This window comes from Rhinolophus sinicus, linkage group LG06 (genome assembly GCF_036562045.2).
Source record: "Rhinolophus sinicus isolate RSC01 linkage group LG06, ASM3656204v1, whole genome shotgun sequence".
In the NCBI taxonomy this organism is placed as follows: Eukaryota; Metazoa; Chordata; class Mammalia; order Chiroptera; family Rhinolophidae; genus Rhinolophus; species Rhinolophus sinicus.
The window spans coordinates 19,036,343-19,053,130 of NC_133756.1; the positions used below are offsets into that span (position 1 = coordinate 19,036,343).

General features: G+C 31.6%; 1 protein-coding gene across 4 annotated transcripts in view; it reads right to left on the minus strand.

Annotated features, from left to right (window-relative positions):
- Window positions 1–16,788, minus strand: part of SPATA6 (spermatogenesis associated 6) — a 99,406-nt gene that overhangs the window by 5,182 nt on the left and 77,436 nt on the right. For all 4 annotated transcript variants that reach the window (XM_019710877.2, XM_019710875.2, XM_019710876.2 and 1 more), the window contains exon 12: window positions 5,663–5,754. In XM_019710877.2, the coding sequence (XP_019566436.1) occupies window positions 5,663–5,754 (92 nt within the window). The remainder of the gene's footprint in view (window positions 1–5,662; window positions 5,755–16,788) is intronic.

A 16,788-nucleotide genomic window follows, 5' to 3' on the forward strand; every position in this document is an offset into this window, starting at 1 on the left:
GATAAAGAAATGACACATACAAATACATTAACAGAAAGATTTCTGCATGCTCTTTGTATCTCTGCAGACATACCTACCAGTCTAAGTCTCCACATTTGCCTCTGTTCCCTCATACTGCCTTAGGAATCCCACATGTTGTGTTTGCTTGGTTGTATTTTATTTGTTGTGCAACAAGTCGTGCACTAATTAATATTTCACAAAACACAAATTTGTTCCTATGTCCCTTTTGCCCATAATCAGCAATTTTACTGCACACTGATGGCCAGATGATAATGTCCTTTTCTGAGCTCTATTATTTTGTTTAGTTGCCAGACTAGTTCTACAATAAACCTACTTAACAGAAGTTTGATTTCTAACACACATCATTACCAAACTCTCATCTCAGAAAGGTAAGCAGCAGGACTGCTAACTTCAAATACCACAGTGTATGTTTTTCTGAGATTGTAAAACAAATTCTTAATCCCTATCATAAATTATTGTATTTAATGTTACCAGGCATAGATTTGCTACTGTTTTGGTTCCATCAGACAGCATTTCTTTTCATGTCTCAAAACTACCTTAAAATACCACCTCAATAGCTTGCAATGAATAAATAAAATTCAGAAAGCTTTTTAGGAGCAACTGTGAACCCAATAAGGTTCTGTAAAGTGACCAAAATAGACATTCTAATGCTTTCAGATCTTGCAAAATTTATTTCTATTTAAAGTTGCAAACTTTTTCAATTTAGTAAACAATATTGTGACTCTCTGGAGAGAATTTGGGAATTGGTTCGGCTTGGAAGTCTGAATTGCAAAACAGAGATGTGAACACAGAACGAGTTCTAATATGGCTCATGGATAGACAGGTACAAGATCCTAAAAACAATCATTTCAGAATCCTAAAAACAATATTTATTTCCAGACATGGAAGCACTGGCTGTCTAATTCATGCACTGTGAACGTATTAAGGCAATTCTGATTTTCCATTACTGTGTATATTAATAAGTTTAAAATGTGTAAGTGACACTAAAAAGTCTTATTTCAGTAATAGGCTTTCAAAGACTGTATTTCTCTGTTTTACATGAGTATCTCGAGCATCCATTCATTCAAAGCATCTAGTAAGTTCCTATTACCCTCTACAAAATACTGTATCAGTGCTATATGCCATAAAATGGTTATCTTCAAAGCAGGAATAATACTGTTATTTTATTAAATGCAATGCATTTATTTTAGCAACTTATATTTTTGCTACTTGAATAGGGAGCCTTCTGTTAACTACGACAATGCTATTAAGAAAAAAAGATAAAAAAGACAAGAGATTAGGAAAATATCTGAGACATGGGCAGTTTCAAATCCTAACGTATACATTATAAATTTATTTTTTAAAGCCTAGCATATACACAAAGAAGAAAAATGTCTTAGGCAGCTTACCATAGACCAGGAGACAAAGGGTATGACTAGTTCTTTGTTTAGAAAAGGGTGAACTCTCTTGAAACCCTGACGGTGTTTTCTATAATCAGTATCAAATAAAGACCAAGCACATATTACTCTATACTTATGTTCAAGATAAACTATCTATAAGGCTATATACATAGAAGAGAAGGTCAGAAGGTAAGATGGATAGGCTACCCAAAGAATACTAATTCTAAAAAATAATTGGCAAGTCTTAAGAATTTTTTTAAAAATGGCCATTACCATTTGCACTCAAAGAACTAGAGTTGAAAGTGACTTTAAAATACAACAATGCATATGCTATACTTCAAACTTGTGATCTAAGAGACAATATAATCAAAGACATTTTATGAGAGATGAATTCCTTTCCATAACACTCAACAAAAGTTCCTATCAAGCAAAACTTTGATTGCAAAACATGTATGCTCTATATATACATTGGATGGATGGATGGATGAATGGATAGATTGAATGGACAGAAAGAAAAGTATTCAGAATCTTGGAGTTCAGAATAGATGCTAGAAAGAGGTTATATTATGGTCTAATAAAACCTAAAAGGCATTTTGTATTTTTAAAGATACCATATACAAATAAGATATCATTAAAGACATCAAAATTTACTGATAAATTATAGCAGAAGTTCTCAAATTTTAATATGCACCACAGTCATCTGGAGGGCTTATTGCAACTTGCTTGGACTATGGAGCCTCACCTCCAGAGTTACTGATTGAATATGTCTGAGGGGGGGTCCAAGAATGTGGATTTCTAACAAGTACCAGGGTAATGCTGCTGCTGCTGGTCTAGGAACTACGTTTTTAGAAAGCACTAAATTAGAGGATTAGTTTTCTACAGAAAAAGAAGAAAGAAAACTTAGGGGAAAAAATTCCATGCTGTCATTTTTCTTCTATTAATTAGCAGGAACTATACAGTAAACATTTAAAGACATCTATTCAAATGAATTTACTAAAGACTGGTTATTTATAGCTTACTTACAGGTTACTTCTTTGCTTTCCCTGAGTAAAAATATGTAGAAATGAGCCACTGACGACAAATAAGTCCTAACAGCTTTCATCATTATTAATTCCACTATTGATTCCTTATCTAGAATGTTCTTAAATATCACAATTGTAAAATGAGTTTACCTAGGTAATGTCTTAGTTTCAGCAATGCAACTGATCATTATTAATAAAGGACCCAATTTTAACATTTGAACGATTTTTAAAAATTGAGCTCCTAGTACATTTCAGAGACCTTGATGGGCAGACAAAAGAAAAGTAAAACATCTGTGCCTTTAAGGAGCTCACAGTTAATAGGAGGAGGCAAGACAGACATATAAGGAAATAGCTATTATTGTGAGATAGATATTACTAATTGAAATTATATATATATATATATATGAGAGGAAGCAGCAGGATAAAGGAAAAATGCCTAACAGTCTGTTGAGGTCATGAAAAGTACCTTCGAAGAGGGAATAACTAGAACTTAGGCCTAAAGAATGAGTAGGCATTCACTAGATAAACAAGAAGACATGGGTTATTCCAAGGCATGGAAACAGTCCGGAATGCCATGAAATACCAGACATATCTGCAGAGGTAAGAATAAGTAAGATTTAACTATTAAGAGTCAAACAGATACACTTGACACTACTGTGTTTCCCTGAAATTAAGACCTAGCTGGACAATCAGCTCTAATGCGTCTTTTGGAGCAAAAATTAATATAAGACCCAGTCTTATATTACATTAGACCCAGTCTTATTTTACCATAAGACCGAATCTAATGTATATAATATAATATAATATAATTAATATAATATAATATAATATAATATAATATAATATAATATAATATAATATAATACCGGGTCTTATATTAATTTTTGGTCCAAAAGATGCATTAGAGCTGATTGTCTGGCTAGGTCTTATTTTCGCAGAAACGGTAATAAAAAAATATTTTTTTTAATTAAAAAAAAAAGTCAAACAGAATTTTATCCTGGAAGGAATAAGGAACGTACAATAGGAGGATAAAAAAGGGATTTCAACTATGATGGGAGATTGAATTAAGATTAAAATAAAGTCTCCTTAACCTCAAATATCATTTTTAGTGCACATATGGGTAAAGAGGATAAGTTGTCTTTATTTAAACACACAAAAATAGTATTTTGAAGTGATATTTTAAGTCATCCCTCTGGTTTCACTAATGCAGCTTACACTTAAGATTATTACCATGTCCATAGAGAATATCCCATTTGTTTTCATTATTCTTTTTTGAATTCCTTCCCATACTTCTAGTAAAAACAACAACAAAACAACTAGTCATAAAACTGACCTACTATGGAGTATAGCCAGAATACTTCAGAGTAGTTTCATAAATAAATAAAACAATGAACGTATTTTTTATTCTTAAAGGCAGTTATCACTAAAGCTAAAACAACTACAGTTTGAGCATAATGTCACTAAATGTGACTTATTATGGCTCCCAAAGCTAACTTAGGACTGAGGCTAATCATCTTTCCCATGTCATCATTTAGCCAGCAGACCACCCGCCTAACATCTAGCTAAGGCCATAATTGGCCATACTTGTTTATGAGAATGTCATAAAATCATAATTCTTACTAAAAGTTGTATTTGATGTATTACTTTCTCATGATCTATTTAAAAAATAAATTAGGTTGGCAAAAATTGCTAGTCACAAAACCCTTCTGTTTGTCTACTGGTATTCTTTAAGGCGGCTACAAGTTAAACACTGGACCTGTACAGATACTTTCCAGATACCAGGCATCAATATTAAGTTGGCTAATCTAATTACCAACATCACATTTTTGTTTTTAAAGATGAATACAACACTTCCATTTTCTAATCATGAGAAACTTTCTAGACCCCTAAGCTACAATTTTTACAACACTTTGAAAAAATCATATAAATATACAGCAACTCAAATTTTCTGACTATCAATATAACCTTCAAGAAAAAATTTTAAAAAAGAAAAACTAAACCTTTAATATTTAATAAAAAGAACTTTTATGATACTTGAGTTAATAACACACGATACAATGAATTCAAATTACAATCAAGCAACATTTTCTCACTTAAAATGAAGGCTTATTCTTAATTATTCAAGGGATTTGAATAATATAAGTCTATATGTTATTTGGACGGTTTTACTTCCATTTGTTAATACTAAAGATAGCTTTTGGCTATTTATTACATCTTAGTAGATTCATCAAATTAATCAGATAGTGATCAATGGGGAAGAGATGAAAACTAAAGTTAATCCTGTGTTATTTAAAAACGTAGAGCCAACATTTAAACTACTCAGTTTGAGATTCTGTTATAAATAATTTCATAATTAAAGCATTTATTTATATTGAACATATTCCTACTGTTAATAACTTGAGAAAATATGCATAAGCAAATAGAGAACAGTTTATACCAATAACTAATTTCATAAAAGAACAACATGGCTCAAAATTTTGGGTAATAGTCATAAAAGGCCAAGTTGTATTCTACATTTGAACTTCAAATTATTTGTATCCTTATTTCTCTTTTTTGTGGCTGAGTCACATTTTTATGAAGCATCACTTCATGTCTCATCTTTAATTAGGACTAACGCTGAAATAGGATAATAACGCCAGAAGTACTGAAGAAATTTTAGATATACATAAAGTACTAAAAGAAGGGAAGAGCAGCCCAGGGCCCTGGGAATTGGCAAGGCTACCATAGCAAATATCTAAAATTTTGTCAAAGGTAGACAATATGAAAGTGAGAAGGAAGTCTGCATGGGTAGTAGATTCTTTCCCCAAGCCAGTTCCCAAATCCCAAAGTAGTGAAAGTAAAAGGTCACTTAAATAACTCCTTGATAAGAGATTTCTTCCAAATTAGTTTCATACTCAAAGGTGGTGGAAGACATAGGACTACTAGTATGGATATATAAATACATCCTGAAATATGTCCTGAGTATGGGGATTCACAGGGAAGCTAAATAGACTAAGCGTCTTAAGTAGGATAAAAGCATCACCATTAATTGACTATATTTGTTTTCATTTAAAAGTTTCAGTAATGCAAACATTCAAATATTTTACTAGGATTTTACGTAGTTAAGTACTTTATATATAAATAATTAATAATTGCTAATTTGAGTCTAAATTTCCTACAAATCCAGCAGATTAAGAAGCAGGTTATACTTGTATCAACTATGAGAAAGACCTCTATAAACAGAATTAACCAAGCCCATACCTGTACTCGGGGTCACTGTCATAGGCAGAGTCTCTGTATAAAAGACCTCTTTTCAGTTCCAGTTCTTCTTCTTTCTCTGGGTCTCTCTCATCCTGAAAAGTGTGAAGATTTTCATTAATTCATTTTATAGTTAAAATGATGCTATGTTTCATTGGGAAATGCTCTCCTCCTCCCCCATTATAAGAAATTGAGTTAAATGTTTGGATGCCTTAGGAAAGAGACGAAAGGGTAGTTGAGAATTTATTATTCTGTTCAATAAAACTAATACAGTTTCATTATATGTCTGCTAATACTGCTTATCAAAGACTGGACACTCGGTAGGTGTTTCTTGAATCAATAAATGAATGGGAATGGATACTGTGTGTCAAGATACATAATAAGATGTGTATATATTATACATTGTTATATGAACTCTCAACAGATTGTACCTGCACTCTGAAGGATAAGTATTTGGGAAAACAATGTAGCTATAAGCATTCTAACACCCACTTATGACTTACAATGGAGAGGCCCTAGAATAATTACTCATAAGCCAAAATGCAATAATAAGCCACAATAGGCAAAAATGAAAGGCAAGCTAGTTGGAATCAAACATATGAATACTTCTCCTTTTATGTGCAGCTTGTTCTACTAACTGACACATTCAAAGGCATATTAAATAAGGTTCCAAAGAGATGGCTTTATTAACTATATCATTCACAGTAATTATGTTCTTAAGGTATGTTATTTTATATAATTTAGTATCAAATATCTTTCTCACCTACTGGCCAATACCCTTGTTACCTAGTCAAACTGTAACAGAAATAAAGAGAATTGATAACAAAAGCAACTAGTAAGCACAAATAGAGAGCTACACAGATTAGTATTAATAAGGGAGATTCATTCAGTTTATGAAAGAAATCAGCTGGATACAGATTATGAAGAAAAATGATTTTTGAAATTTGCTGATGGCATAAAATTGGGAAAAGAGCATTAAGTCAAAAATATAAGCAACAAATAATGGAACAAGTTAAAAATTCACAGAAAACCTGAATATATATTTAGAATTATTAGAGCTTCTAGGTGAATCAAACCCCTTTATCATTATGAAGTAACTCCATTTATTTCTACTACTGCCTTTTCCCCTTAACTTTGTTTGGTTTACTATAAACATAGCTACAATGGCTTTCTTTTAGTTAGTGCTTAGATGGTATATATTTGATTCTTTATTTTAAACCTTTCCTTACTATTAGGTTTTAGATCTTTTTATTAAATGGAATATAGCTAGATGTTGCTGATTTTTGTCCAGTGTGATAAGTTAATAAAATGCAGCTTTATTTACTCTAACAATATTTCAGATAATGTAATTGTCTGTAGTAAGTGCAAAAGACGCTACAAAAGAGGCATAAGAAATTAAAAAATGTAATGGTTTCAACCGTAAGAAACAAATTATGTTGCAAGAAAAACTAAATGAAAGAGATATAAATAAATTTAAAAATTCTGTCCCTGGGAAAAATGATCAATTTCCAGATTATATAATAAGTAGTAGCATACATAAACATAAATCAATATTCCTTGCTTAATTTTGTCAATACAGATGAAAAAAGGTTTGGCCAGAAGTAACAAAAACGTTGACTAAATTTTTAAAGTTATAAATGAAAAAAACATATAACAGTATCTTTTTTAAAAATCTGAACCTCAATTATCATTACATAAAACCATACTTTGAATTGGCTAATTACTATCCTAGACTCTGAGAATAGAAAGATGACTAAGACATAGTTCCTGCACACATGTGGAATAAAGTTTGTTTATTCTATGAAGCTCTATGGATAGAATGGACCAAAGGGTTGAATTATTAGGAGGCATAATAAACAACAAGATAAGGAAGAACTTTCTAATTAATGAAGCATTCTAAAAACAGAATGGTTGCCTTAATAGGGAGTAACTCATGTAGAGTTCTGACACACATCTGGATCATGGATTTCCTAGAGGGGAATTCTGCCCTGAGAAACAAAAAGGATGACCTTCATGGTTATTCCCTTCAAATTTTAAGACTCTATTTTTTTACATTTTATATATATTCAATACACATACATATCTCTTATAAGAGTCCTTGTATAGTTTTTTTTTCAAAAGTCAGGTTATATAAAAGCAGAGAGGCAAGAAACATCACATCTTATATGTTATTGACTATGGATCAAGCAAACATTTGAAGAGATGTATCATTCCTCTCAGTGCCAGAAAATACATTGCCAGGGCATGGAGAGGTAATTCCCTTCTTATTCCTTACCAGCATTCCCATTTGCCCACATGTAAATAAAGAAAAAGATGGATGACACCAGTATTTTTTAAGTACCTTCAAGGTATCTAAGACTGAGTTAGGTATTTTTTTTTATATGGGTATCATTTAAGCCTTTAATAACCTTATCAAAAAGGTACTGAAACTCAGAAAAATTACATAACTTGCCTAAAGGTACAAGTTATTAAGTGGTAGAGCTGGAATTTAAATCCAGATCTAACTTGATTTACATTGTACTTCTTCCTAGAATGCAAGTAAACTGGACTATGAAATCTAAACCTCCATCCCAAGCCATTAGATTGTTCTCCTATATGAAAATTAGGCTTAAACCCTTTCAGCTAATATCTACTTAATTTTTTTATGAAAGTATTCTGAAATAATATAGCTCAGAAGAAACTTTTTCAGAATTTCCATGAAGTATTTTCCTTTCAGCAAAAGTCATTAATAAAATGAAACATTATTAAAGAAAGCCGAGGCTTTCCTTCCCTGAGTTGGCAGTGAGTTAAATTGTTCTCTAAAGATTCCTTTCATCAATGATCACTATCTTACACCATGTAATTGACACCATACTTAGAATATCCCTGGAACAAAGACAGAAAAGATATCTACTCATGCTTGCAAACTTAAAAATTTAGGACAAAGGTGGTTAAAGAGTCTAAGACAAAGCCAGAAAAAAAGAGCAGCAACCTCACTAATTACATAGTATTTAAATAAAACATATACCTGCCATACTAAAACAAATGAAATTCTCATATACAGTTAAAAATACCTGTGAGAATTTTATTGCTATCAAATTCAAAACATTATTTATAATGAATTGTGTATAAGGACAAGAATTTAAATAGAATTTGATCATTTGTTCTAATTTGCACTGTCACCTTGCACAAATAACTTAATCATAATGGTTTTAGTACTTTAATTTAGGTAGAAAATTTAGATAGAGTTGGTCAAAGTCACAAGGATAAAAAGTTGCATAGCTGTCCTTGAACTCGGGTTTCTCTAATTCTATAACTTGGTTTATATTATAAGTATAATAGAAGATAAAATAAAGTCTAAAGAGAAGACCACATAAAGAACACTTAAATGGTAATTTTGACAAATTGCTGCGGGCAGAGTGTGGAAAAGCATGTGTGGTGGTTAATTTTATCTGTCAACTTGGCTCAGCTTATGCCCAGATTTTTGGTCAAACATTATTCTATGTGTTTCTGTGAGGCTTTTATGGATGAGGTTAACATTTAAATTGATAGACTTTGAGTAAACCAGATTGTCTCCATAATGTGTGTGGGCCTCATCCAGTCATTTGAAAGCCTTAATGGAACAAAGACTGATCTCCCCCGAGGAAGAAGGAATTCTTCCAGCACACTGTCTTTGGATTCAAACTGCAACTCTTCCTGAATGTTCATATTTTCTATTATCCAAGCCTCCACAACTGTGTGAGCCAATTCTTCAACATTTCTCTCTCTCTCTTCCTCAATACACACACACACACACACACACACACACACACACACACACACTGTTGCTTCTGTTTCTTTGGAGAATTCTGAATAATACAGCATGAGAATGAGAAATTCTTCAACACATTAGCTGGAGATTTCATTATTTCACTTTTAACAATGAATAGAATAAACCAAACAGAAAGAATATCAACCGGGAAACAGAAGACTTGAACAACACTGTAAACCAACTAAACCTAACAGATATCTATAGAACACTCTACCTGACAACAACACAATATACATTCTTCTCAAGTACATATGGAAAATTCTCCTGGAGAGACCATTTGTTACACCACAAAATGAGTCTCAGTAAGTTTAACACAACTGAAATCATACAAAGTATGTTATCTGGCCACAATTAAGTGAAATTAGCAAGTTATATCCATTATTGAAAACTCTCCCTCAAAGGTGGGCTGTCAAAAAACATTTAACCAAAAATAATCTTACATAAACTCTTCCAGAGAATAAATGAGACTATTTCCCAACTCATTTTTATTAGGCTAGCCAAAACCTAAGGGAGGCACTATAAGAAAGAAAACTTGCAGACCAATCACTAGCAACTTAGATGTAAAAATCCTAGGTAAAATATTAGCAAATTAAAGTCAGTGAGATACCATATACATATCTATATCTGTATCTATATCTATATATACATATTTAAAAATTATGACCAAGAGTTTTGTTCCAGGCATGCAAACTTGATTTAACACTTGAAGATCAAGTAACTAATTCACCACATTAAAATAAAGAATAGAAGGAACATCTGTACTCTGACAAAGAATATCCACAAAAAATATACAGCAAGCATCATACTTAACATTGAGTCATAAGAAGCTTTCCTCTTGGTATGGCGAACAAGACAGGAGCCCTCTATCACCACTTCTATTTGATATTGTTTTGAAAATCCCAGATAGCATAATAAAGCAAAAGATTAAAGAGGGAGAAATAAAAACGTCACTATTCACAGATTATATGATTATATGTGTAAATATTGAAAAACGACCATCTATTAACATTAATACATGAACGGATACAAGTTACTGTATGAAGGAAAGTACATCTTTATAGAATTATTCCAGCAAATAAAGAATGGATGACAAAGTTGGAATAGCATCAGTTTTGTAACTCCTATGTAATGCATCTTGGAATTTGAATTGCGAGCAAGAGAGAGAGAGAGAGAGAGAGAGAGAGAGAGAGAGAGAGAGAGAGAATATGAGTATGGATAAATTAGATATTATATGCCTGCTGGCTGATGAAAGACCTAACACGACTTGGAAAAAAACCCAAAAAGCTGAATATGATTAAGATTCTAGATCCTACTACTAATTTAAAGGAAATACCTCAGACAAAGAAACATGTTTACACCATAGGAATATCAACAAAATCCTAAGGAAATTCAACAGACGAATAATCCTGGTTTTTTTTTTTATAAATAAAAAAATGCAAGAGTAAAATACAGTGGCAGAAGAAAAGAGATAAAGAAGGAGCCTATGGACTAATAGAAAATTAAAAGGTATATTTAATTTTAAAAATTATCACGTGGGGCATAATATCACAAAGAAAAGAAAATCACTTCCATGAAAAAGGATCCTGGATTACTTTTATGGGTGAGGGAGGGTTGTGATTTTAAAGGGCTATGTGGAAGGCCACTGGGATGGCTGGGTAGATTCTGTATCTTGATAGGACGCTCATCAGAGGAACGCTCACCTTCAGAAAAAGTACCATCCAGCAACATTATACACATTTTTCAGTATTTGAGTTACATTTATCAGTTTTCAAAAGTTTAAAAATAAAAAATTGCATGTTCAAATTGGCAACAATAAGACCCACAGACAACTCTACCAAAACAATAGAATGACAGCTTAAAAGTGCTGAAAGAAATTAACTGCCAACTTAGAATTCTACAACCAGAGAAGGTATCTTCCAAAATCAAGGTAAATTAAATTTTCAGACAAAAGAAAAAAAAATCTTCCAAAAATTGAGGTAAAATAAATTTTTAGAGAAAAGAACCAACAAACTTGGAAGAATTCATCTGCAGTAAGACCCATACTGAAGGAAATACTAGAGTACTACAATCACAGAAGTAAGCAATCATAGAGGAAGCTGGGAGATGTGGTGCTGAATAAAGAGCCACAGAACGGTAAAATATTACATCTAAAGGAGCATCACCTACATAAAGTATAATGGCATAATATGATGCTTAAAATGTATAAACAAAAACGCAGGGTAACAGCAGTATGTTAAGTCAGGATGGGAGTAATAAAATCATGTTCATTTATATTACACTTTAACAAGAATACCTGTTTTAATTTTTAATGCAACCATCAATAGAATAAAAAAAAGTATGACAAGTTAATATGGTAGAAAAATTAATAATCTTTACTCAATCCAAAACAAGACAAAATAGAAGTAAATACAGAAAGTAGAACAGGCAGGATACATTAGAAAATAGATTTACACCCGAATATATCAGTAGGTACATTAAATACGAACAGACTTAATACTATAATTAAAACACAACCATTATCACCTTATATAAAAAGTCAATATATGCTATTAAAAATTCCCCTCAAATGTAAACAGAAAAGTTCAAAGTGTAAGGATGAAGGAAGATATTTCTTGCAAAATAAAGTTATGTTAGCTATAATAATATCAATATGCATCTAATGATATAGCTACAAAATATATAAAGCCAAAACTGTTAGACGAAGGGAATTAAAATATTAGATAAATCATAATGGGAGATTAAAAAAAAATGCTCTCTCAGTATTTGATAGAACTAGCAGATCAGAAAAAAAATCAGTAAGAAAAAAGAAAAACTGAACCACATTTACAAACCTAATCTAGTTGTCAAACATACCACTCCACAAGACATTGCATTTTGTTTGCAAATACTCTTGGAATAAAAAAAGACCATATACTAAACATAAATGAAGTCTCAACAAACCAGAAGACTGAAAAATCAAGTGTTCACAAACCACAGAATGAAGCCAAAAATAAAAAAGAATTCCTCCACCCAAAGAATATTAGGAAATTTGGCAATACACTTTTAAATAACCAGGGTAAAAACATTTTACAATATTTTTTTAAATCACTAGGAGAAAAATGTATTTCATGAAAATTCACGTGAAAAGTACATGAAATTGACATTTTAGTGTATCTGGATAGTTTTATTGGAACACAGACATGTTCACTTGGTCCCACATTGTCCGTGACTGCTTTAGTGCTACAAAGGCAGAGCTGAGTAGTAGTTGTGACAGGGACCCTATGGCACAAAAAACCCAAAAATACCTATTTGTTATCTGGCTCTTTGCAGAAAGTTTGCTGACTCCTGAACAAGAGTAGTTCTTTTTGGTTTTAGTCTTACAGTATCTGCCAAAAACACCATATTCAAAAGTTACTGAGGTAAGTTAATTTAAAGATATGTCTGACATTTTTAATACTGTTAGATTCATTTATTATAAGCTGCATTAAATCCTCAGAATCTCCAACATCATACTTGCTATTTTCTTTTAATTTTCATACAGTAAAGTTCACTATTTCTGAGGTACATTTCTAAGAGTTCTGACAAATGCATGTAGCTCTGGGGTTATAGCTTCCTTCATTTGGTAAACTGAATTTAAGATTTATCATGTTGTATTAATAGCTAATTTTTATTATTTTATTTTATTTTTTTATTGCTGAGTTATATTCCATTGAATGGCTGTACCAGTTTGTTCACCATTTACCACTGATGAGCAACTTGGTTGCTTCCAGTTAGGGGTGATTATGAATAGAGTTTCTATAACCATTTGTTTATAGGCTTTTGTGTGAACACGTTTTCAATTTATTTGGGTAAATACCTAAGAGTAGGACTGCTGGGTTATATAAGTATATATTTTGCCCCATACAAAAGTGCCAACCTGTCTTCAAAAGTGGCTGTACCATTGGGCATTCCCTCCAGCACCGAATGAGAATTTCTGTTGCTCCATAGAATAGCATTTGCTACCATAAATTTTGGGAGGGGGTTTGTTATTGTTTAACAATTCTGAAAGGTGTGTCCTGGTAGCATATCTATGTTTTAATTTGTGTTTCTCTAATGACTATTGAGCATCTTTCCATGTATATTTGGTAAAATGTTTGTTCAGCTCTTTTGTCATTTTTAATTTTTTTTTGCTTATTGTTGAATTTGAAGTTTCTTTTTTTTTTTAATTCTGGGTACAAGTCCTTACAGATATATGAAATTTGTAAATATTTTCTTTCTATTCTCTTATGTTTCTATTCTCTTACTAGTGCCTTCCATAGAGCAAAAGCTTTTAATTTTAATGAAATTCAATTCATCTTTTTTTTTCTTTTATGGGTCATGTGTTTGTGTCATGTCTTAAAAGTTATTTCCAAACATAAATTAAACAGATTTTCTATTATGGTTTAGGTCTATTTTGAATTATGTGTCAAAAAGCTTCTTCTTTTTAAAATCCAGAACCATGTGTTGAAAAGGTAACAAATAAAAAGTAGACACTTAATAGACTTACGCACTTGTGAGAAAAATCAGTTGACAAGTTTTGTAGGTCTATTTATGGGGTATCTATTCTATTCTTCTGACATACTTGTCTCTAATTTAGTCAATACTATATTGTCTTCATCGCTGTGACTTACAGTAAGTATTGAAATTAGAAAGCGGGCCCTGTACCATTATTGTTCTTTATTCATAATTGTTTTGGTTTTTAAAGTTCTTTTGCCATTATGTACACTTTAAAAAATCAATTTGTCAATATCTATTTAAAAAGGTTCATGGGGTTTTTGTGATGATTGCCTAAAAATGAGATCAAAATGGGGAAAATCTTCATTTTAAGTCCTCCAATCTGTGAATATAGTATATTTCTCCACTTAAGTCTATCTTCTTTGAGTTTTTTCAACAGTGTTTTATAATTGTTAAAATGCAAATCCTGAACATATTTTGTTGGAATTATACCTAAGCACTTCAATTTCTGGTGCAATTGTACATGGTACAGATTTTCTAATTTGTAATTTCAACTGTTCATTGATGGCATACAGGGGAAAAAATGACTTTCTTTGTAGTCTGTGATCTTGCTAAATTTACTTATTACTTCCAGGAACTTCTCTGTAGGTCCTTTGGCATTGTCTACAAAGAAAATCATATCCTCTGCAAATACAATTTTGCTTCTTGCTTTCCAGCCAACATACCTCTTATTTCTTTTTCTTGCCTTCTATCATCATCCAGGACTCCTGGTATGATGCTAAACAAATAGTGAGGGGAGGGTGTATCCTTGCCTTGTTTCTAAACTTAGAGGAAAAGCATTCAGTCTTTCACCATTAAGTACAATGGTGACTATAGGTTTTGTAAGGATGTTCTTTATTAGGTTGAGGAAGTTCCCGTCTACCTCAACTTTACTAAGACTATTTATGATGAATAGAGTTGAATTTTTTTGGATACTTTTCCTGTGTCCATTGAAATGACACAGAGAAGAATATGTGTTGTTGTTTTTTTATTTAATCTGTTAATGGGATGAATTTACATTGTATTTCTGGAATGAGCCCTCTTGATTATGATGTACTTTCATTTTTACATGCTGCTGGATTTGATTTGCTAATATGCTGTTGAGGATTTTTACATATGAATGTTCATGAGTGATTTAGGTCTTTTTCTTTTTTTGTAATGCTGTTGTCTGGTTTTGACATTAGGGTAAATGTTTACCTCATCAGATCACTTGGGAAGTTTTACTTTCATTTTTAGGAATATGTAAGATTGATATCATATTTTCCTTAAAAGTTTGCTACAATTCACCAGAGACTTCATCTGGGCCTAATGTTTACTTTCATGGAAGATTCTTAACATCATATTCAATTTCTTTAATATATATACAACTATTGAGATTATTTCTTCTTGAGTTCATTTTGGCAGTTTGTCTTTTCAAGTTATATCTTTCAAGAAGTTTCAAATAGTTTTAACAGAAATGTATACAGAGCAGAAGACAGGATTAGCAATCTAGAGGACATTTCAAAAGAAAATACCCAAACTTGAGAGAGATAAAAAAGAATTAAAAATATCAAAATAAACATAAGATCCATATGCGATACAGTCAAAAGATCTTATATAAATGTAATTGGGAGTTCCAGAGGGAGAGTAGAGATATTGGGGCAGAAGCAATATTTAAAAAAAGAATGGCTATGGGTTTTCCAAAACTACAAGTTTCACAAGCTCTGAAAACTTAACATGGAATTAATCCAAAAGAACCATATCAAGGTATATAATAATAAGACAACTGAAGACCAAATCTTAAATGCAATGGGGTAACCCCCCACATTATATCAAGGGAATAACAGCTGACTTTTTAACAGACATGAAAGAAACCAAAAGACAATGGAATGGCTTCTTTAACATGCCAAAGAAGATAACTACCAACCTAGAATTTTATATGCAATAAAACTATCTTATATAAAAGTAAAACCAAGATGTTTTCAAGCAAACAAAATCAGAATTCACAGCCAGGAGTATTACAGGGAATTCTTCAAGAAGAAGGAAAAGAAGTATTACAGGGAATTCTTCAAGCAGAAGGAAAATAACTCTAGAATCTAGATACCATGTTTCCCCGACAATAAGACCTAGCTGGACAATCAGCTCTAATGCGTCTTTTGGAGCAAAAATTAATATAAGACCCGGTCTTATATAAGTCCCGTTCTTATAGTAAAATAAGACTGGATCTTATATTATATTGTTATAAGACCGAGTCTTATATTGTTTTTTGCTCCAAAAGACGCATTAGAGTTAATTGTCTTACATTTGGGGAAGCATGGTAGGAACATGGAATTGCAGGAAAGAATGAAGAATAATAGAAAGGGTAAATATGTGGTTAAAATGAATAAAAATTACTATACAAATAAAATTTCTTGTCTGTTTTATATATGTACAATTAAAATTCACAGTAATACACAAAAAAGGAGGTGGGTTAAAAGAGTTAAATGTGTGTAGATCCCAATATTATTGGGGAAGTCAACAAAGAAATAATTTGTCAGTATGCATGTTAAAATCTGTATGGCAACCAATGACAGAATATTAAAAACATAAACAAGTTAATAAAAAGGAAAGTAAATGGCAAAAAATACTTATTAATCCAAACAAAGTTTCATCAATTGACGTAAAAATTCTAAATTTTCATTTTTTATTTAAAAAAAAAAAAGCTCATGTGCTATTTATGAGATATGCACTTTAAGTATAATGATAAAACACAAAGGATGGAAAAATATACACCTTTCATATACTAGCCAAAAGAAAGCTGCTATAACTACACTAACATCAGACAAAACACTGTGAAACAAGGAATAACACTAGAGATGAAGCAGGAAGC